This window comes from Balearica regulorum, chromosome 21, assembly GCF_011004875.1.
Source record: "Balearica regulorum gibbericeps isolate bBalReg1 chromosome 21, bBalReg1.pri, whole genome shotgun sequence".
Taxonomy (NCBI): Eukaryota; Metazoa; Chordata; class Aves; order Gruiformes; family Gruidae; genus Balearica; species Balearica regulorum.
Genome location: NC_046204.1, coordinates 2,548,831 through 2,575,530, shown reverse-complemented (window position 1 = coordinate 2,575,530; position 26,700 = coordinate 2,548,831). Strand labels below are relative to the sequence as shown.

Below are 26,700 nucleotides of genomic sequence, written 5' to 3'. Positions count from 1 at the left end.
GACAATCGTTAAACCAACTGGTTCAGACATCTGTTATTAAAGATGAAATTATCTCAGATTATTGCCTTTATTTCTCTCCTCATTTTTCTATTCTTGAGTAGTTAATGTAGCCCAATTAGTTGTACAGAAGATTTATTTCAACTTGCACAGCAAATCCAGCTTTTATTTTGAAACTTTTGAGAAAAGACTGCTATCAGACGTAAATATTCAAAAAAGCCTCCAGTATATTTCTAGAAAACAGATGCTACTGTCCCATGAGACAAAGCATCAAAACTCCACACTGGAAATTTGCCTTCCAAGCAAGTAACGGTGTATACCTAATTTTATATTCCCAACAGTCAAAATACAGCTTTACAAATCCAACTTTACAAAAAGATTTTATTGAAAGGATTGAAAAATATTTGTTTTCAACAATATTTAAAACAAGTTTTGAAAGCATTAACAGTATGTAACAGAATTTTTCCTCTTTTAAAAATTCAGTACACTGCTTTATTCCATACTACATCAGTTGTTAATAACTTCTTAAACTCTCTACTAGAGAATAACTTAAAAAAAAATTTAATTTCCAAGCTTCCACTTTGGCCCTTTGTAGACTGGAAAGGATTTGTAGGTACAGTGACATTTACAAACCCTTACGTTAGAAACACTGCTCTTAATCAGCAAAAACCTATTTTACTAGCACAGTTTAAACAAGCTACTTTGAGTAAGCTACATCAGCAAAATGAGCTTTTATTGCCAACATAACCAAGTCTGCATTACATCTTAATTTCTGGTTAAGCTGTGGTTTGAACAGAAGTTACCCACACTTGAAGCGGTTAAATATGCAAAACTTGAGTGCTGTTTAAACCTCACTAGCCTGCTTATGAATCGCTGGTTTGTGGATTAAAGGCCTTGAAAGGGGACTTTGTACAGTTCGATAAATTTGTAATGTATTAACACAATTTGGGTTGTGTTTTGATATAAAGCAGCTAGTACCATTATAATCAACGCAGCTTTTTGAAGAAAAAGCAAAGACTAAAGTCATTGTGTGACTTTCCTGTAGTCAGTGATTGTAGCTCTACATGGCTGATCAGTGATCCAAATGAGATTGGTATCAAGCGGGAATAGTTGTACAAGCAAAACTGCAGAAGCCTCCAAGCCAGTAATGCAATTGCAGTACGTGATATTAAAGACACCTCCTAATCTAGATCTAATCTAGAGAAAGTAGTTAGGTAAGTTTTGATTACAGATTTCATGAACTATGCACTCTGAAAAATTAAAGTTCAGCAATTTAGTCAATAATAGCTTTACTATTATAAAAAGCATAAATAAAAAGTGCTGAATATAGTTTTATCTTTAAAAAAATACTAGATAAGGCTCATTAATCATTTCGCCTCACTTCCGCAAAATGATTTCCACTTCCTAGCATGCCTAGTATTCTGCTTGCTTTCCACTTCACAAAACATTTATATAGCCAATATACCCTGTTCCTTTTCTCAATTATTGCATGTTTAAATAAAATAGTTTCAAACCAAAAAGTCTGACACTTCTACAGCTCAAAAAGTAAGCAGTTATTAAATAACTGAATACTCCACCTAGGAAACCCGTAAGCAGCTTCAAAACAGTGATAAAACAATTACTGCAGGTTCAAGTGAAAGATAAATCCCAAAACCTATCTGGATATTCTGCAAGATATCACAAAATTTGTCTATTTAGACCAAATCAAACCAATATTCTATTTTACAAAATTTACAAACTGAGTATTAATTTATAGTAACACATTTTTCATTGTGATTTGTATTATTAACAAAGAGTTTGCATCTCTTATGGAAAAGTGCTCTCACCTGGATTTAATAAAATTAGACAGACTAGGGCAGCATCCACAATGGAGGATGCATTATTTAAACCATCAGAGGACAGCAGGTTAGCTAGGGTTCAGAAATTAATACATTTCCCATTACCACTTTGGACCACATAAACAACGTTAAGACAATCATGAAAAGTTCAACAGAGCCTCTCACTCCACTTCCAAGGAAATCCCACCTTAATCAGTAAATCAATTCCTCCACAATATTATGTCATAGGCTTAAATTTAACAGATAATGTCCATTCCTTTAATGACCAATGCAGCAAAACTTTGAAAATGCTGAAATTTGGATAGTATGATCATGAGACTGCACCACAGAGAACATAAATGTAAACATTATACTTGGGTTTGATATTTCTCAGTTAAAGTACAGTACAAACCCTTTTTTCCCCAACTACTTTTTTGTTGGGCTTTTTGTGTTTTTTTTTCTTTCATAAAAGCACATACAATAAAATATGTACACAGAGAAGTAAGAAACATTTGAAAGCATCTTAAAAAAGTAAATACGAGACTTAGAATATCTTGAGTGTGCTGAAGGCACCGTTGCTACTCTGCTGGGAATGTGTCCTCTCCTTTATCAGCCTACCAATGCAGTATCCCGTTCTGTATTACTCAGCACCAAGAGTTGGAGGTTGAGGGCATTCAGGGCGTGGTATAGGATATTCTTTTTCTTCAAGATAATAGTGGAACTAGACAATAATAGTATTAATTGAAGTCCAGATTCTTCTTGAACACTTGGAGAATTTTTTTAATTTATAGTATCTAATGCTACCATTTATTCTAGAGAATCAAACAAAAAAATAAGAAAACACATTGATGATTCCCATCAACAGGAACTGCAGAGCTATAAACTAGCTCAGCTACAAAAATGGAGATCACTGTAATAAACAGCTAAGCCCACGCTAATGCTCATCCATGCTATTTGTGGATATTTACAGTGATGACAGTCAAGGGTCAAACACTGCTCAAATTGGCATAAGATATATACATGTATATTAAAAAAAATCTTTTAGTTCCATCTATTCATAAAAAACATTCTTCATGGGTGTTTCTTCATAAATGCATCACATTCACAAGTAAGGAGAAAATATGTTAAGTGCTGTCTTGATGGGGCAAGATGTTCTGGGCAAGATGTATTTAATCTAACAAAAAGGAGTTTGGGGTTGTTTTGTGTTTCTTTTTTTTTTTTTTTAAATTCTTAGAGCCTTTACATGCAGAGCAGTCTTAAATGGAATTAAAAATATACCAATTTAAACAGACTATTTTAATGCCACTTTTCTATTATGTATCTACATCCAGCCCACCACATTATTGGTAAGTTATAGGTTACAATCAAATCTACAGATGCAGTCGTCAATACCAATCAGAAATAATCCATTTTCAGATTGCTCATTACAAGGAAATTCAAATTGGATTACAACAATCGGAGCCTAATTTCTTCCATTTCTACTCTTGCTGGACAGGAAGTAGCATGATCATGTCCAGCCATCAGCAGATCAGACAGATAGAAACTATAATCACTACGTATGTCTGAAATGGTGACCACACTTGTGAGCCAAAAACTTAAAAACCCAAACAGATAGAAGGGATACTGCCACTTTCCATTCCCATGAGTCTTGTTAGATGTAGACACTCAGAATTCTTCTTCTTCAACGGCAAAGTTATTTTGCTTCTTCCGAACATTCCAGTGTAAACACTCCGCCAAGCTTTCAAACCAGTCGCTCACAGGATCTCGGAAACAGATCGAAGGAAGAGGATAGCAAGAGGTAGTGATGCTAATACTGCAACAACACAGGAATACCCCAGTCAGTCAAGGGCAATGAAAAGCATTTAAAAAAAAAATAAAAAAAATCTTCTATTCACTGGCTAACATAGTGCTATGTTCAGCCAATGTGGTAAAACAGCAAGTTTCTGTAATCAAGCAATAACCAAGTCTGCAGGCTCATCTAAACAGAGTGAACACAGGGCTTAAAACTGTTAACAGATGCAGTGTGGGCAGCATTCTTTGACACAGTGAGAGCATTGAACCCACTCCATGACATCCTGCAGTCTTTTGCTGGTCTTCACATCAACACAAGGACAAAGGAAAATGTAAGTTACTGCCTTGGCCTTTAAGTTTCAACTATAAGCAACAGCACTAAGTCATCTAGCATCTAACATCGGGACAAATCTCACATTTGAATCCTTACTAGTCTCCTGATCTACTCTATAGATCTTTCAACCTCAGAAAATACAAACAGGCAAGATGGATATCATGCCAGCTATACATTTTTCTTCCTGGCAACTTGTATGGACCAATTAAAAAAGAAAGAAGTCATCCTGAATAGCAAGTCGACCAGGCACACATCACACAGTTGCCTTAAATCACCTGCCATTAGAAGCCACCACATTTGGCACAAAAAACTGAGGAAACTTCACACACTGTGTTCTGCTCACTCAAGGCAACAGCATCGTAAGTGACCACAACCGTTCAGGAATTTAACACAGTTTAAACCATACGGCATTATACAGAGCCACTGCTTACATGCAATTCCTGCTAGCTTACATCTTCTCAGACTCCTAAGATTTATCTTTAAGTTAATTTACAGAATTTTCTAAAGACATGTCCATCTTCCTTGCCAAGCATGCTATGTTTACATGCTTTTGTCTTAACATTTCACTTGCTTTCACAGGAAGATCTAAAAAACTCAAGTTAGAAATTAAATACTTTTAGTGCAGTTTGTGTTGTGAGAGGTGTTAGGGTTATGTTAGAGAATGAGAGAAGTGCATGAATCAGTATTTTCTCTACTTAGATGCTACAATCAAAAAAAGGCTTGACCTGTCTCCATGGCATATTTCCTGCCTCTTCCTTCCATCAAATGAAACCCATGCTGTATTCCTGGCATCTGGAGAGAGCATAATCTGAAAAAGAGAGAACTAAACTTCAGGTTCAAAACTTATTTTCCCAATGCAACGAACAAACACCTCCCCCATCCTCCCTCTGAGTTCAGAATTGCGTCTTCACAACTTTACAGTTACACTGAAATTTGTAATCTGTCCATAATAACAGTACAGTAACAGACCAGACAAATTCCAAACCTTCACGTTTGGTATATACACATATATTCTTCTACATGCAATAAACCCCCTTCTCTGTAATTATAAGGTCATAAACCTGAACGATCTTCCAGTTACAGCCAGTGCATGCTTTAATTCAGTTACATGAGTTCACTTAGCATCTCTTTCAAGTAAAAATTACAAAGTTAATCCAGAAAAATAGATTTTAATAGATAATGAATCTAAAGCTGTCAAATTTAGGAAGTTTTTCCTCATATTTAACATTCATTACTATTAAGAGAAAAGAACTGACTGCCGTTGGCCAGTAACACCTACTGACATGAAAGTAATTGTGGACTGAGAGCAGTGCTGTGAATAAACATTTGATTTATGTTGTGAAACAAGAACAAAAAATACACATTAACTAAATTCATTTTATATTCAAGTATTACATGCCTTTTTTCTGCAAGACGGCATTAACAAAAAATAATTAGTGAATTGCAGATAACTACAAATATACTAAAAATCTGCAATAGTTGTTGTTTTAGCCATGAATGTAGGATTTTTCATTGCCTTAAACTAACCACTGATTTACATGTACTTTAGCCAAAATTACGTAAGATTTTATTAGTCAGAATGCAAATGTATGTATGCCCATTTTGCGGAACATTCCTCTCCTACAATCCAGTAGGAAGCAGTGTAAAGTATTCTGCTAGTGGGTATATCATTTTAAACAAAGATGCATTCTTCAACCAGACTTGATCTGGTCCTCCTACAAATGAAAGGATGCAGGAGATACACAGCATTTCCTAACCTCTTCTGCTATGGTAAGGTTCACATGGTTGTTGCAAAACGTTTTTAACTTAGAAATAACATAACAGAAGCTAACCTTGAGTTCCACCCCAGCAGGAACAACAATAGGTCGGAAAGACAACGAGTGAGGGCAGATTGGGGTGATCATTATTGCAGGAACATTTGGATGAATCATAGAAGCTCCTGCTGCAGCTGCATATGCAGTGCTACCAGTCGGTGTTGAGACAATGACTCCTGAGAAAGGAGCAAAAATTTCACTTACATTCCAATCAATGTGTTACTTTGGAAGACAAATAAGAAATAGCACTGTTATGAAAATGAAGCAGAGAACGTATCAACTTATATTTCACAGGAGAATTGCAGTCTGATACACAGAAAGTCTCTTCTGATCCTGGCACAGCACATTTGTTCTATGGCTTCACATAAGTTGCATAAACTTCTAGATCTCAGGTTACACAACTTTGTAAAAGTGACATTCCTTTTTTTAAGGGTAAGAGCTTTAAAGATAAACTGTATTTCATGAGCTGCTTTGAGATCCTTCACACCTTCAGGAAACTCCAGATATTCAAGCAAACTTTTTCTGAGCTATTTCTTGCCCTTAGCCCTACCCTATTATACCCAAAGAAACCACCACTTGCCTCCACAAGTCCATAACCAAAGCTTACAGCACTTTAATGCTTTGTTGTGGAATGCATTAGTTACCAATGAATAAACATCCCTATTCTTTGCACACTGATGTTTTCTGTCACCAGAGAACTGAAGCTTGAGATTTTGTTTCCGTATGAGAAAATCCTCCAGTAAAATAGCAACAGTTTACATATGAACCAATAAGCAATTTAACTCAAGAAGCGGACTCACCATCTCCTTGCACTGTTGTTATCAGGTGTCCGTCTAGAAAGACATCTACGTTGGAAAGGTAAGAAGAAGGACCACGATCCACTACAACTTCATTTAGGACCTGCCATGACATCAAATATTACACCAGCCCGCTATTGCTGACTTGGCAATGTAATAAATGACAAGCCGAAACACGCTTTCCAGATCTTTGAAAAATTCCTGCTGATTTAGTACCCGCCAAATTAGACTCTCTTTACGCTTCTGTCTTAGCAAGTGCCAGCTGAAGTTTTTTGATGTTAAGCATTGTTTCCAGATGCTGGTTACTAACAACATGCGGGGCTTTTCACTTATAAAAGTCTTTGGGATATCCCATTTTAGAACTACTATTTTGTTCTCAAAATAGAAGGAAAATATTACTACAGGAAAGTACAATATTAGCACATATGATTGCAGAAAATAATGATGTACACCACTTCCTCATCATTTAGTGCACAGATTGTGAAACACAGTAATACGGATCAGTCCCACACTACTGGGCTAATGTAAGTAAACTACTGAAAAGGGGAAAGTTATAATAAAACAAGTACACAGCAATTTACAAACAGCATATTAGTTCTTTTGCTTATTTTGCCCTCTGACCTGATATTGCATAATTTGCTTGCCCACTTCTTTCTCTATATTTGTAGACACTACTCCATTTTCTTCTATACCATTTTGTACCGTCATTTTCTCTCTGTGCTCTTTTACTACTTTCACTTTCAGCCTGCTTCGTAGAACAAGTGCTGCATTGCCTAGAAGTGAAATATAGGAGAAAGTACACAAAAATGATATGCTACTACAGTAAATAAGACCCTGTAATGACTAGCAAATTGTATGAAATGCCATCCGACTATTGCCCATGCTTTCAACGTTGCCAATTGCATTCACAAGATAATTGTCCACACTCGGTTAAAGCTCAAAACTAATGTTTAGAAGTGACAAGTAAAATTAAAGTCAAATTTGAACCCAGTCCTTCCTCCCTTTCTTCATTATGTAAAAAGAAAATTTAAGTTTTATATGGACATGATCAAGATTGGAAAACACTGTTAGGCTTATGTGATCATCTCTAAGACAAAAGCTAAGCTTAAAGAAAACTAGTGCATTAGAAACACTTACTAAAAGACAACATTCTAGAAAAGTGAGAATTTTATACATCTTTTCGGGAATCTACTTTGGACACAACTCAACCTCATCTTGAAGAGACAAAGTATTTTTTTCCTCAAATATTTTATTTGCCTGACTGCACTGATTAGAGAAACAGACTTCAGAGCTACACTCTATTTATATATTTAGCTATCATTTAACATAAATTCTGCATCATCTTTTACTTGTTTACTCCACGCAGGACAAAGTTATATCTTAGCCATTTTTCCTCTCTAGAACAGTATGGAAAGCAGCACTGAATGGGTCAATTCAACGCAATACTTTTGTTGGTTTAGTATACATTTCTTGTGACTCAATCTTACGGGACAACCTAAATGAGTTGGTTAAGAAAATTTACTAGTCTTGGAAAAATCTACAGAAAATGTAACAAAAAGAAACACCACACCTTGTCCCCTTAAATTTACCTTCTATAACCTGAGTGACTTGGGACTGAAAATTCTCAAAATTAAATGGAGTAAGAAATCCAAGGGATCCCAGATGAAAAGCCATAACTGGAGGTACACTACCCTATCAATAAAGAAAAGAATTTAAAAACTACTGAATAAGAGCAATTCATACTTCAACTAATTGGCTGTAAATATTTTGACTATTGATGTAACTTCAACTGTGCATAACAAAAACAACACATTACATAAATTATTTTCAGAAGGTATAGGGTAAAACAGGCTTGATAAAAAAAAGGAATGAACAGCAAAGGACAAATGCTGTCCTCAACAACAAAGTTAAAAAACCCTTCACATATTTCAAAAAGAAAAGAGGTCTTTATTTCCGATAAAAGACCAACCTGGAAAAGTGAAGAAGCATAAAGTAAGGTCCCATCTCCTCCCAGGCATATGATAAAGTCTATTTGATTGGAGATATCATCATAATCTAGAAGCAACATTGAAATGCAAGTTTTGAATTAAGTCTTATCAACAGACTTAATTTCCTAACATAAATTAAGTGCAGCACGCCAACATTCACTCACAAATATAAAAAACACCAATCACACAACTAAAAGTAACAACAGCTGTTTGCAAAAACACATTAGTTTAACAAACTTGACCCAATGACTAAGGAAATAAGACAAATAAGCAATATACTTCAACTTTATTTTCAAGAAATCATTACCATACCTTCTCTGAACGTGCAAAATTTCTTCTTCACTGGTCCAAAATTATCGTCATTAGCTATAGCAGGGTCTTCCAATACTTTTTTTTCTACATACACTATCATATTGTTCTCCTTAAGAGAGGTAAGATAAGCTTGTTAATACCTCTTAAAATTACAAAATATTTGACTCTCCCCATACTTTGCACTAGTTAAAAACATATAAATAATATTTAACAGAAATGGACTGCATCTGCTGGTTCTAGGGTTTATTTTAATGACTGTGTCATCTAATTCTAATGAGAATTTTGCAGCACGTACAGACCACCTAATAAACTAAACTTTGGAATATAGATTACATGATGCAGTAGCATTGCTATGTTTGTTCAAGGCTTAAAGGATTAAGCTTTTTATATCACATTCCCTGGAGTTTTGACTTTGCTTTTTTTTTTTTAAAGCTCTTGTACTTAAAGTACTTAAGTACTGATCTTAAGCTCTGAAACAAGTTTTACTACTTCCAGTGGCGATGGGTATAACGATTTGTTTGCACTATACAATTCTGCACATTCCACATTCAACAGAATCAGTAATTGAAAACAGTTTAGATATAAAATTTTTAATTATGGTAAAAAATGGAATTCACATTTCATTACCTCAGTAAGATACACACAAAGCTCTTTAAAAGGCTGCAGCAGACTGGCATCACGTATCTTTTTAATAACAAGGACACTCTTGGGAGGTTTGTTCCATGTCAACCGCTGGCTTGCTGGATCCTGAATGTGCCTAGAGAATAGAAAAAAAAAAGACAATGTTACTACAATTCGCTTTGACAACATTCTGGTCTGTTAAGAATATATCCTTAATTATAATGGCACACAGTCCTAGAACAATAGAAAGAAAGATGCAACAGTTTGTATTGTAATGCTGCTTTTCCCCCCATGAAATCAATCAATGCTTTACTATAGTAAGATGGTAACACAGTATTAAGGTGTCCATTCTTGTAACTGCTACCGTGCCAATAACACTTAAAGTAGCACAACTACGACTTTAAATTAAAAAAACCCCAAACAACCAAAACAAAAAAAAACACCCCACCCCACACCAAACACACCCCCCCCCCCCCAAAACCACTTTAAAAAGTATTTTAAAATTACTGCCTGCCTATTTTCAGGACAGCATTCTAAGACTTGAGAACCTCAAGAACTAAATATACGTACACAATTTTGCAGCTTTCAAGAGGGTTCAGTAACAGAACTCTCATGTTGCTCTGTAATAAATTTAGATTATTTAGGAATATCCAGTTGTGTTTTCCTTCTTTTATATCTACTTCCAAGCTACGTAATTCCACAGTTGTATTTTGCATATAACAAGCATCCCATCCTTTTCCACACAGTGCGGATATAATCCATAAAGCAAAGCAGATTAGTATAAATGCTGAACAAGCCAACTTTACAAAGAGATTTGGATTTAGCACTTCAAGGGTTAAAATAAAAACAGATGATGATGCTGGAGGTGGAATTATCTGTTCATTTTACTTTCCAAAATGCCTATATTCTATATATAAATACAGCAGAAACCATAGCTTAATGAAGTAGTCTAATACCGATGATAACCTTTAGTAACAAACAGTGCCGTCACTCTCTAAATATTATTACATAACACAGAAGAATACAAACATGCAGATACACTCCATATCAGATCAGGCTCCCAACAGTACGTTCTGTTTCATCTCATGGTATTTTACAGTCAGGGAATCATAGAAAACTAGAGGTTGGAAGGCACCTCTGGAGATAGCCTAGTGCAACCCCCGGGCTCAGCGTAAGGGTGTTTTGAAGGCACCATACTCGGTCTCAAATACTGTCATGAATCTGAGATGACTAAGAATTTGGAAGGCTTCCTTTGACTTGACTAACCAACCAACCAACAGCTAAACTGAAAATCAAATCAAATCAAAATAAAATAGGAAGAGTTGCATTAATGTGTTCATTGCTACTAAACAGTTGCAAAGAAACCGAAGCTGAAGTTTTATACGCTATTTCCCAGTAAAAAATGGTGACTAAGGAAGCATTTTCTACTAAAGTTCATTTCATAAAATTAAATTCCTCAAATCTTTAGGAAACACACGTACAGAAAACACCCCCAAAACCATTTCAAGATGATTAGGCTACCTTCTAAAGCTGGCAAAGAACAAAAGATTGCAGCACTGCTTTTCACTTAATAAACCTAGAACTAACACAGACTTCATTCAAACCAGTCTGCCTATTTCAACTGTACTCACCAATTCCCCGTAGTTCTACTAAATGGAATATTATTCATAACATGCTTTAAGATCTTCATGTTTCTTTCCAGAAGTCATGCAAGTGTAAGAACTCCAAAAAAAAAAAAAAGCTGAGGCTTTTATCACTTTATTAATAAACAGCTGCCTCAAAAGAAAACATTTTTCTCTGAAAATTCCTCCCAGTTAAGTATTTCAATCAGTCCCAATAAGAAGTTGTGAGGCTTTACAGAAAAATCCTGTATAAAGTGTTTATTACAGATCTTCAGAGAAAAGGTTTCATATGGAAAAGTCCAACTTCAAGAAAGAGTTTTAAAACAGGTATTTGACCTCCCCTCTCCTCAACACCACAAGCACCTGAATCTTTTTTCACTGAGTAGTCATTCAATTCATCTGGTCATCTTACATAACAGTCTTCAGAAAGCACGTTTTTCAACACAGTCATCAAGACTTCAAGAGGCACCAAGACCTTCACTAACTTCTGCCCACACATAAAACCTAAAATTTTCTGTTAAAAATTTTTCTCCAGTGACGACAGTTTAAAAATATTACTCACTGTAGAGAAGAAAAATCCAAACAAAAAGGTTTTGCTCATTTTCAGAAGCCACAACAAAAACCTCACATATACTAAGAATATTGATTTAGAATTTGGTCTTCAAATAGCCCTTCCCTTCAACGCCCTGGGAGCGCCCTTTACTCCCCAGCTATTCTGAACAAGCAATCTCTTCACTGGCAAGTAGCATGCACTTAGCATCGCCTGCAGCCTCTGGACTCAACTGATCTTGACACCGTCATTACATTGCACCAGGCTGGCCCAGCCCATGGGGAGGAGCGTGTTCTCCAGTCAGGTGGGAAAACATACCAGCCAGACTGGGTTTTCTGATGAGCTGCAGCACTCCAAGCCACCAACTGTAGAACAGGCAGAAAGAATGAGGAAACTAATAGTTATTGTACACCACAAGATTTCTGCCAGACCTTTGTAGGAAAAGTTAGGATACCACCAACCTGTTTTGAGGAAGGCTACTACGATGTAGGAAAAGATCCAGGCAAATAAATACTTAACTGAAATACCTTACTTTCAGTTAAAAGGACAATGAAATAAAACTTTTTAAAGTGACAAAAATAGGGACCACTAACTCAGTTAATCTGTAGAATTCTGACATTCCTCGTTTGACCAAGACACCATTTATTAAGTATATAATACGCAGTGTAAAAAGCAACGCTTTTATACCACCCAACCTACACAATTAAAACATTTACATGCCTGCTAAGCAGAAACCAACCCTTTTTTTCGCATCAAACTTATCAGCAGTCTAAAAGCTAACTTGCCTTAATGATATTCATACAATGAAAGTGCCATAAATCAAATACAAAAATTCAAACTACCAGCTCAAACATATAATGCCAAGAGAGGGAGAAGCCTTTCCTCAGATTTCACAGTACACATAACAATTTCTCCTCCTTTCCTTGTGTGGTCCATAAAAATTTGTGTTCCTCTATCATTCAGAAACACTGCACTTTATGGATTTCAAGTGGATGCAATAAATAAAGTGCTACCAATAGCTTCTCCATAACAATTTGATTACTACAAGGGTGTTTAATACCCATGGCAAGTTTACTGTCAATTATGTTGGAAAGTGTTTGTTATAGTTGCCATTGTTGACATCAAACTATGGACTGCAGATTATGCAAAACATATCTAAATAAGACTTCAGTACTTAACAGTATTCACATGCCCTGCTGTATTTTTATGTGAAATGTTTTGGGTTTGTTTTTTTTTTTTTTCCAAAATAGATATACTGAGCTTTGAGAAAACTCTCATTAGTTTAGGTAGTAGACAGTGGGCCTAAGAAAACCTCATGAATTAGTAACATAAAACCGGTAAAATTAATTTCCTTCTATGTCTGTTACCCTGCAGAAAGTATTCCAACTGGCAAAACCACTATAAATCCATACAAAGAAATACCAAGTACGTCCTATCATCCCTTGGGAGAAACAAAACCAATGACATTCAAACCCGTATTATAAATTTCAACACGCAGATCAAGCCAATGCACATCTAATGGAGTTTTACTTGAGAATACTGTTCAGCAGTGCTATCCATTCTCCTCTCAGGTCAAGTTTTTAAATGGTGAACGTGCGATGAAAATGGCAGGCCAGTTTTGGCAATGCAGACGCCAAGCTGGCAATCAAGCAACATGAAAATCTATAAATATCAGGTAAAATACAAACAATGCTGATTAGGGGGCGAATAGTGGAAAAGCGAACTTTTTTCCTTTCACATAGACTAAGCCTCACACTATCCATTTGGCATGTACTTACATAATCGTTTTAGGATTTTGCAGCATACAGGCCTTTGGTCCAAATGTGGTCACTGGGCATGGTCCATGCAAGGAGCGTGTTCTCCTAAAAATATATATTTTTAAAAAAATAAATCAATAAGTAAAAGAAATGTGATGACAAACTGGGTATAATTAGCTCACCACGCACCAAACCCGCTTCTTCGAAAATGCTGCACTAGGCAGTACAGGGCAAAGTACATTTCTTAAACCTACACTTGTGGTTGACCAGCCAATGTAATTTTACACATATTAGCTATCACATTTCAAATCTAAAACTTAACTCCTGTATCTACTCCTTGAAAGTGATTTTAACCAAAGCCTCACAGTTTACCCCCTCCACATACTGAGCAATTACTTCCTAAATATTAGTACCACGCGCATACTCTTCTTCTATTAATTTCATCTTCACTCTGCACAAAGGAAGCAAAAAGCCTCAAAGAGCATACGATCAAGTTTTTTCAAGTCGGTTCTGTGAATTCATGACAAGCCTGCAAAGATTCTATTTAGTTCCAACTCTTCTGGACACTACAATACAGAACATGTGTCTCAGAGACCAAAAAAAAGGTGTAAATAAATCCCAAATTATAAACACATAATCCATTCCCAAGGTCTCACTACTGTGAGAAGGAAAAATCCTATGTTTAAGAAACAAAGCACAGATAATTCCTGTTTCAGAATTCGCTACGTAATTCTTCCATATTAAAAAAAAAACTTGATTTTTTTTAAGCTAGAGTAAGAAGGAATGTAAATAACTAAAGGGCACATTTTTCAACTCCTCGATTTATTGTAATCCTAAAAACTTGTCAACATGATAGCATAGACAAGTATTTTACACTGAGTACTCAACCAGGTACTTGAGTAGTAGTTGACTGAACATTTCAGATTTTGTAGGAAGTTATTAAATAGAACTGAGAAATTATCAAATGAGACACTGGTGGCAATATTCAAAAGAAACTCAAAATATCTCTGTAATAACAGCAGCTGAGTGAAAGAGCAGCAGCGGTCAGTTTTTGTTAGGCAATTCAGTAGTTTCCCAACCTTCACTTAACAAGTGTGCCTGATCAATTAATTAAAATACAAAACATAAGCCAGGGCTTTTGTGTATATAGTATAAGCACTTTATCCTCCTTAATATTTTGGCATACGTTAATCTTTGTTGACAATGAGCAAGCAAACAACTAAGCATACAAACAAAACAATAAGCTCAAGACTGGATTTTTTAGGCCATGTTCTTGGCAAAAAACCCTACAATCCTACAAAGTTGTGTATCATCGGTGTGTGCATCAATTCCTAAGTGACATCAGCTTCACTGCTGCAGACAATTCCCACAATACTTTCTTTTCTGGATTTCTTGAAGCACTACATCGTATTCAAGAACAGGCAATTTTAGAATGGGACATGCAGAATGATTATATCTGGTATAAATACATAGAAAATAGCTTAACAAGTGCTCTTCATCTCAATAAGGTACAGTAACATATATAAACGAAGATTCCCAGTGTAAGTCTTAGCAAGCATTTACAATGAAATCTCCAACACCAAGGCAACACCTTCAGATTTTTCTTGCCATGGTCAAGTCACAGTAATGGTGTCCTGATCACTTAAACACTTTTTTTTGTTCTTTAAATCTTTGCACTTAATAAATTAATAAACCACAAATCCTTCAATTCTAAGGTATATGGAGGCATATACCTGCAGTACCAGGCCTTAGTTTTGAATAGCTAGAAAAAAATGCTTTTTTCCACTTATTTATCTAATAAGAGCTAATATGATATTTGTCTTCAAATAAACAGGAGCTCTGAAACATCATTTATCCTCAAACTTAAACCCCACCCAGAACACAGGATTACTCCTAGCTCTAGGATGAGATTATCTGGAGCAAGTCAGAACTGTTCTGCCTGACTTCCCTCCCACTTGCTTCAGCAAATCTGTAAATGGGAGTAAAATGTACTGAAGTGATGTAACTGTTGAAATATTATGTAAATACTATTAGAATTATTCCATTAAAAAGAAGAGGGAAATATGCTTTTCCTGTGCTTAATTCAATTAACACAGGAACTGGTAACTAACCTATTGCTTGGCAGTAACAAATCATTACTGCACTGCCTTCTATTGCATATATCATAAAGTAGCTCAGACTAACCTGGTGACTCACCCTTAGTAGTAAAAAGAAACCTCAGAAATCTAATAAAAATCAAAACCAGATGACAGGTTAAAAAGATGTAATTAAGAAATAATAGCAACATCTTATTTGTTCCATGTCCAATAAAATACGTGTGGTGAGATCTGAATTCCGACAATGAAAATTAGTATTTCATTTCCTACATCTAACACATAGAAACTGTATTTGTTTTTCAAATAATTTTTTTCCATTTATACGTCCAGGCATGACTAATCCAGTCAGATAAGGTTAATACTGTTTTATAAAGTTTACCTTATTTATATTAAAATAGAAAAATGACCAAGGACTGACATAATTAGAGATTAATGTGTGTACCAATATGTGTAAAGGAATGGTAAGTCGTTATCTACTTGTGAATAGTTAGTTACACTTGAAATCAGGGTAGTTAAATAACACCCTGGCAACATCACTTCTTGCTCCACTCAAACTTCTCCCAAATAACTGTCATCTTTGCCTTCTTTCAAACACAGGTCGTTGGTCTGTGCCACTCCCAGTAATTGGCTAAAATCCGTTCCTACAAGAGGCATTAAATATCCACATCTGACCTTCACAACATTCAAAGTTTTCTCTGCAAGCTGTAATTAATAATTGGTATACATTTTAGTTGAGATTTTACTTGGTTTTATTAGCACTCAATCTATGCACTAGTCAATCAATAGAAGGTAAAATGTTTGAGTGAACAGAATTTAAAGTTGTTTGTAGAAAGACTGTCTTCGCTAAGAACGAGCAGCAATGCACTGGAAATTATGCATCCTTCAGGAAAATACACCTGTCAGTTCAAAGCAGATAGGCAACTACTTCAGTCTGAATACTACACGGCAAGCCCGAGACCACTTTCTGACATTCTGCCTTGTGACAATTTTGCGCTAAATTGAAGACAGCCAGTGAATGAATGCAGAGCATCTTAATGAAAAAAAAAAATCTCAAACGATAACCCTAATTCAAACCCACAATGGGTAGGGTCTACAAAGATCACTTCTAGTTTAAAAAAAGAAGTCATTATTTAGCTAGAAGATAATAATACACAAAAATTTAAACTACATGGTCTTTTACACAGGTTTACAAAGTCTAAATTCTTAAAGGTTTAAGTGGAGAAGGGAAAAACGACCAGTTTTACAGCACACTTTTAACATAGTCTTCCGTATTGAGTATGACACACAACATAGCAGCTAGAACAGTGCAGTCAGAGCAGAGTCCTCTGTGAACATTTTCCAAAAGAATTAAAGTACATTGCCTTTCTGAACTACACATGCAAAGCAAGTATTTTCCTAACCTTTTAGCCTTTTCAGATAAAGGCTTTTATTATGACTCCCTACACCATAAAGCTTCCCCCTGCCATCTTCAGCCTCACCCGTGTACACTCTGCCTTGCAAGAACATTCCTACCAGCAAAGCAGTAACTCTGGACGAGAATTTCATCTGTTGAGAAACTCCTCCATGATTCTTTCCATGCTTTTACAGAGCGTCACAAAGTACGTAAGGTAAAGTTCTGCTACGCTTCCCACAAGATCAAGACACACTGCTACCACAGCACGCTATTCAATATTTACAACAGGTCCAAAGATCACAAAAATCAAAAGTTCTATCCAAGCTGTCCACATGACAAGAGCCTTGCAACTAGATTAGAAATTTGGCTTAAAGAAAAATGGGTGTTTCTCACTGCTGTGAAACAATCTGCAAGCACAAACTTACTTTGTGCTGCCTCACATTACCATATAACCTAAATACTCATACAGGTTTTTAATACCCAGCACTAGAGCTCTAGCTAGAGCATTTGTAAACATGTTCAGAAGTGTCTCTACTGTTGATCGATTCTTTTCTGAGACCATGAACTCTGCAGACACCTGTTTTGACAGCCATGCCATTTTGATTACAGGTCTGTTCTCAGTCTACCACCCACCTTTAACTTCCTGCCTTCGTTTTGGACTAACAACCTTTTGAAGTGCATTTTAAGAATCCCTTAAAAGCAACTTGCTGAGCAAGAGGTAAAGTCCTGCTTTAAGTACATTAAAGATTGGGCACAATGGGTTCCTCAAATTTGCAATTTAGTATTTTGTGTTTATCTGCTTATAAGCAATAACCTTCTAAGCTTTTATACTGTAAGAACTTCTCCTAGCTAGAAATATATCCATACTTTCTTAACTTACTTTCTTACTAAGAAATAATTTCAATATATGATGCTACAGATAAGGAGGTTTATGTGCAGTTTGTCTGAAAAAAAAAAAAGTATTACATTTCATATAGCCATTTCTAGATGAAAACACTTTCTTGAATCCAGACTCACTTCAGACACCACTTACATAGCACATACAAAGCAAACGAGTAATGCGTTGTCTTGCTGAAGCTCTATATGCACATATAGAACGTTGCTGAAATACCCACAAGCAGCAGTTTAAGATCTCCCAAGAAACACTGAAACAGAAGGCAAGCCTCACAAACAGCCAGAACCTATTCACATGAAAGTCAGTTTAGAGATGACCACCTACATGGCTGCTTCAGAAAATGGAGTTCTTTCCACAGCATGGACCACAATAGGATGGTTCACTAATCATCTCCCTCTCTATTACCACAAAACACTATTTTTATTTCTGTTCATTATCACTTGTCACATCTGCAAGACTACAGTTATATAAAAAGAGGAGCAAAAATTAAAATCTAGATAATGCGTTAGGTTGGGTTGGGTTTTTGGGTTTTTTTCTTTCCATTTTTCTTGATGATAGCAACAATAGGAAGAACCAAGAGCCATACCGAAATTCTTTGGTGCTTCCTAGGGCTGGTGAAGCAGACAAACTTCGTGACTTAGCTCGTCCCCGGCTAGTATTGCTCCACTCCTCATCATCATGACATGTTGAGCAACGATAAGCAGAATCTGAGCTCACATCAGCCTTACTGGTACACAGTTTTTCTCGATTCATCTCCATACTGGAAGTGAAGGAGCCTCAGTGAGAGAGAAGTTCAATTCCTGTGGAAAAAAACACCAGGAGAAAGGGGATAGAGAGGAGAGAAAAGAAAAATGTCAGTATCAGCAAAGCTAATACAGTAAGTATTAAACATTGAGTTTACACATTTTGATAAGAACTTCTCAAAAGGATCTGGGCAACTGAGAAGTTCTTCAAGGTAATCAAAAGACACTGGAAGTTAAAACAACCAGAATTAAAACACATACATTTCCAGATTTAGAAGAGCCTCAACACAAAGTTGTTTAAAGACCAGCATGAATTCACGTCTCCAGTTATATACGGGACAAAATAAATTTATTTTAGATACTGAAGAGGAAGGAAAGCTTTAAATATTTGCTAAGGAATCAAGACTCAGGTAAAACTATAAAGTTTCCTATTAGGTGATACATAGAGCTTAAAATATTCTAGTTTCCTTTGTTCAATAGAACAGAAAAAGACCTGTCAAAGTAAGTAAAAAACCAAAAAAAACCCCCACAAAAACACAACACAACAGAGAACTTTAATAAACTTCAGTTCATCACAAAAATGAGATTAATATCAATCTGAGAAGAGACAAAAACATGTTGGAGGACAATACTGAAGTTCTTAAATAATTTGTGACAAACCTGGGAGATGGTCCAAAACAAACAAGATGAAATAAGGACAAATGTGAAGTATTTCACTTCCACAAATAAAAGATAAACAGCTGGCTAGACAGAAATTTTGCAGAAGTAAAAAAACCAAACGCCAAACTTCAAATAACCATCCTTCCCCAAAAGTACTAGAAGTCCCATAGGTAAGTTCTCATCATTATTTGAGCCAAGTAGAAGAATCCTTATCAGAATATAAATAGAAAGTAATTTTCTGTATACGAATAAACACCAAACTATAAACAAATAGTATCCAAGATAATGCAGTCTAGAGGAACAGTGCATTCCTCAAGTCAGTTGATTTCAAAACAGGGAACAAGTTGGTACATTAAAAATTTGCAGATGTCTTTAAAACAGTTTCATCACTTCAGATGTGCTTCCCACTGTATCCTGTGGATATGGACCATAACGTTATTGTAACCATTAAAATAGACTACGGCTCTGGAATATACTCATAGAATAATGATAGTTGGCTGTAAAGTTACCAGAGGATGACAATCTCCACAATTTTACAGTACTATGTTTCACAGCATCTCAACTTTTAGATAACAAAAGCATCAACAAAATGAAGTTGTAATTTTAGAATGATCACTGGCTTATTACTAAATTAGACAGAACCACCATTTAGTTAAAGTAGAAAATACCTTTGCTCCTACTGTAGATCAGGCTTCACCCTAAGAGAACACCATTACATAGAGGTACAATTACTGTCAGCCATTAATAATTTATAAGATCCTGCCCTTGTAAAGATATCAACATTTACTAGTTGGTTACTCATTGCTTAGTATCACCTGTGACCATGACTTGGGAAACAGTAATTTCAACACATTTATAATTTGTCACAACTAAAATTAGAAAAACATAACTCTATTTTTATAGAAACTTTAAGCTCAATATAAATTTTGTGCCAGCTATTTGATTTATGCACATAATTACTCTGATTGTGTAAGCACGTATGTAAAACAGACTGTAAATTCTGACTCAAACAAGATAAATTCTTTTTAATGGACTTTAATTTGCATTACCTTTTATCACAACTTCATCAAGCTTCAGGAATACGTGTCTGGCTGGTTGTTTCTGAACCAGCTACAGGAAATAAGGCATTCGGATATCTGAGTTTCAGAAAAGAAGTGCCTTTAAAATGAGATATTCCATTTCTCTGACTGGAAAGGGTCTTTCTATGTGTGTACAAGGAAAGTTCTTACATTGTTTGTTCTTTAAATCATAACCTAAACTAATTCACCATTCTTATTTCAGAGATTCCAGATAGACTTGAAGCAGCATTTCTGATGGATTCCCCCCAGCTCCCCCATGCAAACTGGATTCTGAATTAACAGTCCTCCTCAGCAAATACAGAAAGAACTCAAAATTTTAAAGTTCTGAATTTTTTAAAAAAGAGGGCTTTAGTCAATAGATTAAAAAATAATTTTAAATAAGCCATACAGGAAATCAGAAAACTAGACACTCATTTACCATCTGTTTGTAGCTACTCATACTTGTAATGCACTTATTCAAGGCCTGTCTATCAACATATCAAAAAAAAATCTAATACCTTTACTTTTACTTTTAAATCTAAGGATTATTCTTTATAACCTGAAATAATTCTTGTGTCTGGCATATCTATTTCATAGGATCCAAACAGGCTTCTCCAGTATCTTTATATAGCCAGACTTCCACATACTTTACCATCTTTCTGATTTTTAAGGAATTACAGATCTGACTATATTTTTACTGGAGTACCATACTTTATCCAATATATAAACTATTATAGTGAGTCAAAGTTAGTGCTTAGTGTACATGAATACATTCCATTTTCTAAAATGAGCCAATAAAAATTATGGAGATTATTATTCATCAATGGAGGACATCAGGCCCTCAAGACTAATCCAGACAGGAAAACAATACACTAGATCTGGTGGAGGAGAAAAAGCAGATACCAACAACCTCTGCAACTATGTTTTATTATCAAATTTAGAAACCAGCTATTTCTAAAATAAACCCTGTCCTCACAGAATTACGCTAGGAAATTATACAAAATAGTTGTGTTTTACCTGTATCATTAGCTAGCTTTCAATACAGACTGCTGATAAACGATTTCAGAAGTATTGAGAGTGAAAATCAGTAGCGAGCAGCCTCTCATCTCCTCTTTCCTATCTCTTCAACAGCATATTTCTCAAAGATACTCATGAATCCACATACACATATCTGCACTATGCATCCACTTTCAAAAGTCAGAATTCTAGGTAACTATTTCTTAAAAATCTGCACTGCAAAAGGGGAACACAGAAATTTGACAAGCCCAGGTAGTTAGCAGTACATCATTTTCCTTTGCTTTTCTATTACATAGGTTATCAACTCCTCATTCCTTTTTATCCAAACATTGAGAGCTTGATCTGGGCCTAGGAAAATTAAAATTACAACAAGAGTTAACAAAGTGTATGGAAATGCAACAATCTGTGGAAGTAGTTTATGTAGCATTAGTTTTCTCAGTAACTTAACAGTTGATACATATGCATCCTATTCCACAGCATCACCTTTAACTAAGAGATGCAGAGAACAATAATTTATATGGGAAGCAATAAATAAGGTGTGTTTCCACTTTGAAGTATCTTCATCTGACAGATGCTGCCAGTAAAGAAAATCAGATTAGCACAAAACTAGAAGTTAGACGGTGTACAGACCTACTAAATACAGCCCAAGAACTTGATATTCCTTCCATGTAATACTTTCCAATTCAGGATGTTTTAACTACAGCTTACACCACGTACTGTTTAATTAACATTCCCTCACAAGACCTTTATTAAATAAGCAGACTTGACACAAGGACAAATCTATCACTGAACAGCTTCCAGGATTAGATCCAAAAACTTTAAGCACATGTCAACAAACTAGTGAAAAGGCTGCTCTGGTCTAAGTCATGTCCAAAATTAAAAAAAAAAAAACAAAACAAAACAAAAAACCCCACAAACAAACCAAAAATGTATTTTGATGTTCAGCATGACAGAATGAAGAAGAACAATTGAAGTGTTAACATTTAATATCAAATTTCTGTGATGGCGACACAAAGTAGCTCACACGTATCCTACCTTTTACCATAGTCTCCCATCTTCAACTTCTCTGTCATTATAAATGAACGCTCCAATGAACCAAAACTTTGCAGAGTTTTCATCAAATCATCTTTATATGGAAGGATACAATACCATAACATCCCCAAAGCTTTACTACACTGTTCAACTATTATTAAGGAATCATGCTCCTGGTAGACTGCAAGAGTCCCCGTTAGAAAGGAAGTCTGAAACAATTCTACTAAGCTTTCATACATATGTAATCCACATCCAGGTGGCCAAGTAAGAGTTGTACCTGCTCGCATGTAAAAAGGCAACTACTTGCACTGAACAGCATACAAAGAAATAGGATCTTTCAATGCAAGCAGCTACACAAGGAGGATAAGGCTGCAAATCATTGAGCAATTTAATTTTTTTTAATAAGCATGCTCGTAAAGTGTTATTTCGTAACAAACTTTTCCTGTGAAATGCATTGCCCTAGATCAGAGGATTACTGCAGGGTCCACCCACCCCAAATACTCACACTACTTTTAGCATGCCTTAAAGACTGCAGTACTTCTACTAATTCCTTAGAAATTGCATCAGTCATTCAAAACTCCTCACTTTGTACCTTATTATCAACCTCACATTAGAGCATAATAGGACAGTGTTATATCCGAAAACGGTACCCCTTGCCCCGTTGCTACTGACCCCTGTTTGCTTAATCACTTAATTCTGTGGGGAAGTTTTTTTTATTGTTACATTTTGCTGCAGAAAGCGCTCGAATAGAGGTTACATGCATACGACTCCATCCCTAAAGGCAGTAAACCCCCTCTCCAAAAAAGAAGGAACAAGTGTATCGGGTAGACAAAACTTCCTTTTTGTTCAGTTTAGAACTTCCTATTCTAGCGTACCTGAAGAAAAACACATGAAAATAATATTCCATATTGAAATCTAGCGGTCTGACAACAGTTGAAATTTAGTAGCGTTTTTTTATTACATACTCAAGTGCTATTTCTACTAAAAACCAGATAGTATCACTATCACGTGTTAAATGCCCAGGGAAAACAAAACAAGTCCAGTTCTTAACCCCTCCGCTTCGGAAACACCAACACACTCACCTACAACACCAAGGAACAAACATTAAAAACCTAAAGCTCACCGCCATCCCTTCAGTCAGAAACGCGGATGTCAAACCAAACGCGGAGGTGGATCGCACACACCTGACGTGTGCCCAGGAGATCGCGGGTCAGATCAAGTGGTTTTACTCGTTATCCTTTCGGGACGCTGCCCTACCTCCGGGCTCCGTACCGCTCACGTTATGGAGCACGCCGCCGGTGTGTTCCCGTTGGAGTTCCCCTGGGTTTGCAGGCGTTACCTGGAAGCCCGCGGAGGGACCGGCTGCCCGCAGTTTCCCGAGCGCCCCCCGACGCGGCTGCCGCCTCAAACGAGCGCCGCCGGCCCGGCCCGAGGGACCGGCCGCAGGGGATGCGGGTGCCGCGGGTCCCGCCCGCCCCGCGCTGGCGCCAGGGGACGGCAGCCCAAGCGGGCCCGGCAGGGCCGCCCCGCACCTGCCCCCGGCCCCGTCGGGGTCGCCGCGCAGCCCCCCCGCGGGGACACGCACCGGCCCCCCCACCCCACCGCGGGAGGCCGCTTGGCCCGGCCGAGCTTCTCCGGGGGCTCCCCTCAGCGCGACCGCCCTCCCAGCGCCCCCGACTCACCGCGTCCCGGCTGCTCCCCGGCCCGGCGGAGCGTCCCGCCCCTTGCCCCTTCAGAGGCCGGCACGTCGACCCCGACGGTGGTGGTGGTGATGGTGGCGGCGGCCGCGGCTGCTCCCGGGCAGTGAGCGGGGCCGGCGGACCCTGCGCGCCTCCATCGTCCTCTCCCCGCCTCCTCAGCAGCGTCGGCCCCGCAGGCGGGGCAGCGCGCATGCGTGATGGCACCGCCTCCGGGCTCGTCGCCCCGCCCCTGCACACGCCTGCGCGGAGCCGCCGGGCAGCGGGGAGTAGCGGGAGCAGCGCTGCGCATGCGCGATGGGGCCCGCGGGCGTCCTGCTACGCGGAGCGGGACAGGGGCGGTTTTATCTCCATTTACTCGCTTTTCACTTTCAATTAGAAATTATCATCAGATAGAAGACGACCCCTACAGAAGGTTGAGAGAAAAAAAAAAAAAGAGCACAGGGCACAACCCTTCAACATCCACCGCAAAATCCAGCATAACAGCGTTGACCAAGCGACAGGCCAGCGGGGGAGAAGCAGTCGCAGCCTCCTCACAGTACACAAACGGCAGACTTGTCAAGGCCAAGCCTTACCCTGCTGCGCCTTTGGTCTGTTCATAACACTGCAACTTCTGCAGTCATCTCTTGGGTGGCCAACCACAAGTACGGGACCGGACACTTCAGTTACAGCGCACTTTAGAAGGTGCCAGGTTTGCAAGACGCGTACTCTAACCTGCGACGTCATCTAAGCACGGGCACCGGTGTGTACGGTCAACCGGCTTCGTCCGCTTTCTGCCCTTTAGCTCGTGCCGCAGCTTTGCATCCCTTTGCTATGGCTGTGGTTGGTTGTACACGCTTCACTGACACCCATCTACCCTGCAGTAACTGTCACAAACTTTTACCTTAATCCTTCATTAGACCATCAGTTAAATACTCCTGATAGAATAGATTCATACGTGTAGCTCACTGGATTGTATATCGGGATAAATCCACAAAGTGAGAGAAGTTACACCATTTGAGAATGTGGAAATTTGGGATTTTTTTCTTCTTCCTTTATGCAGAAGTTTATGTTTTCAGGAAACTGCAAAGAAGTGACAGTCAATAAATGACAAAACAAACTTGAAAAAGAGGAAGGAGTTGCTACATGTGGGGAAATACCATAGGCAATGTTACACCACTTTCTAGAAAGTGCAGCATTTTGAGTCACAATTTCTCTTTAGTCCTCCTTCCAGACAATGTTTAAGAGCCCAGTCTGCAAGGAATTAAGGAAACAATACATAGTTGTATGAAGTTGATGTCTTGGAGACTCAAATATCTTTCAGATGCTGAAAGAGATATTCAAACCGTAAAGGGACAACACAACATGACACTAGGAAGCAATATAGCACTAAGTTTTACAGAGTCAAAGCATTCATCTTAAAAGCTGCAGTAAAACACCACATTCCAGCAGAGATGACCCGTGCTCGGACACTGTGCCTTTGTTAACCATGCCTGTCCGTACCCAATTATGGAGTACAAAAGCTAACCAAGGAGTAAATTTTCATTCAAGCTGGCTCTTGGGATGGATTTTTCCAAATGCATTAAGATAAAAGACATAAATTACCACTAGAACCATTTTCCACAAGAATATATATTGGCTGTTAAAAAAATAAGCATTTCAAAGTGGCAGGGTTTTTTCCCCACAGAGTGACTTCATGCAGTTGCTCAACATTTTGCAAGAGGCATGAACTCCACGACACGACGAACACTTATCCTCATTAATTGTTGGGGATAAGACTGCTAATCAGCTGAGCCTATCCTATTTATAAAAGAGCTACAGTTAAAACAGCAGCTCTGAGCTGCCCAAGTTCAGCAGCGACCTTGGAAACTCTGCTTGCTGCTCTGGATGAATATAACAGACAGACTGGTAAGACCTCTTTCCTCTCTACAGACTGAAGGGCCATGAGAAATGGAAGAGGCTTATGTCATTTTAGAGCATGTCCTCCCTAACACCACAACCAGAACAGTGTAGCTCAGCACTCTCACCCAGGTTGTGCTTCCTTTCTCCCAGGGAGGACAAGGGGTAAAATAAAGAGAAATGTTGGCAGTAACACTGAGAAATAAGCCTAAAAACATACTCCTTTTTTCTACTAAGGCTCTCAGTTCTGTGAAATATAATTTGACTGGCTTTAGATTAACAACAAAGATAAGTTCACAAAAATGCTATTGCTTGTTTGACTAACTGCAGAGCAGACTAGTGCCTGATACAGAGAGGCTGTGTTCAGTCTCCATCTACAGCCCAAACCTACCTTCAGCAGAAGGTATTTCCACTGAACAGGAAACAATTAACAAATTGTCTCTATTAACACCTAACAGGGTTGAAGAACATAGTTCTTACCTCTCAAACTTCATTTCAAACAGTCTCTGATGACTCAGAATTCCTGAGGAATCATGAGGAATAAAAATGTCCACAAAGTTTAAATTCTGATGAAAATGGTGGCACATGAATGTGACAAATAAGCTGTTTATCAATGGTCACAAACTACAAAGCCACTGACATAAAGACAGAGAAATGTATGCCACAGCATTGCATTCATTATTCTGGCTGATTACAAACACCTCCAATTGTTATGTAAATATCATTATCCTGATTTTAAAGACTGAGCTAGATTAATTGACTTGCATAAGGGTTAATAAATCTGTGGCACAGCTGAGATAAGCAATCAGGAATGTTGGCATGTAGCCCCAC

General features: G+C 37.5%; 1 protein-coding gene across 2 annotated transcripts; it reads right to left on the bottom strand.

Moving 5' to 3' along the window:
- Positions 1-358: 358 nt before the first annotated feature.
- NADK (NAD kinase) lies at positions 359-24,191 on the bottom strand. Of its 2 annotated transcripts, XM_075773212.1 has the most exons (12): positions 23,977-24,191; positions 18,371-18,584; positions 13,422-13,505; positions 9,478-9,607; positions 8,851-8,959; positions 8,520-8,605; positions 8,140-8,242; positions 7,172-7,323; positions 6,554-6,653; positions 5,772-5,929; positions 4,665-4,747; positions 359-3,627 (listed from the first exon to the last, which is right to left on the bottom strand). In XM_075773212.1, the coding sequence occupies exons 2-12, from the start codon at positions 18,541-18,543 to the stop codon at positions 3,480-3,482; spliced, it is 1,326 nt and encodes a 441-aa protein (XP_075629327.1). In that variant the 5' UTR covers positions 18,544-18,584; positions 23,977-24,191; the 3' UTR covers positions 359-3,479. The 2 variants fall into 2 exon arrangements, with proteins under 2 accessions (XP_075629327.1, XP_075629328.1); XM_075773213.1 differs by lacking the exons at positions 18,371-18,584; positions 23,977-24,191 and adding an exon at positions 17,009-17,106.
- Between the last annotated feature and the right edge of the window lie 2,509 nt (positions 24,192-26,700).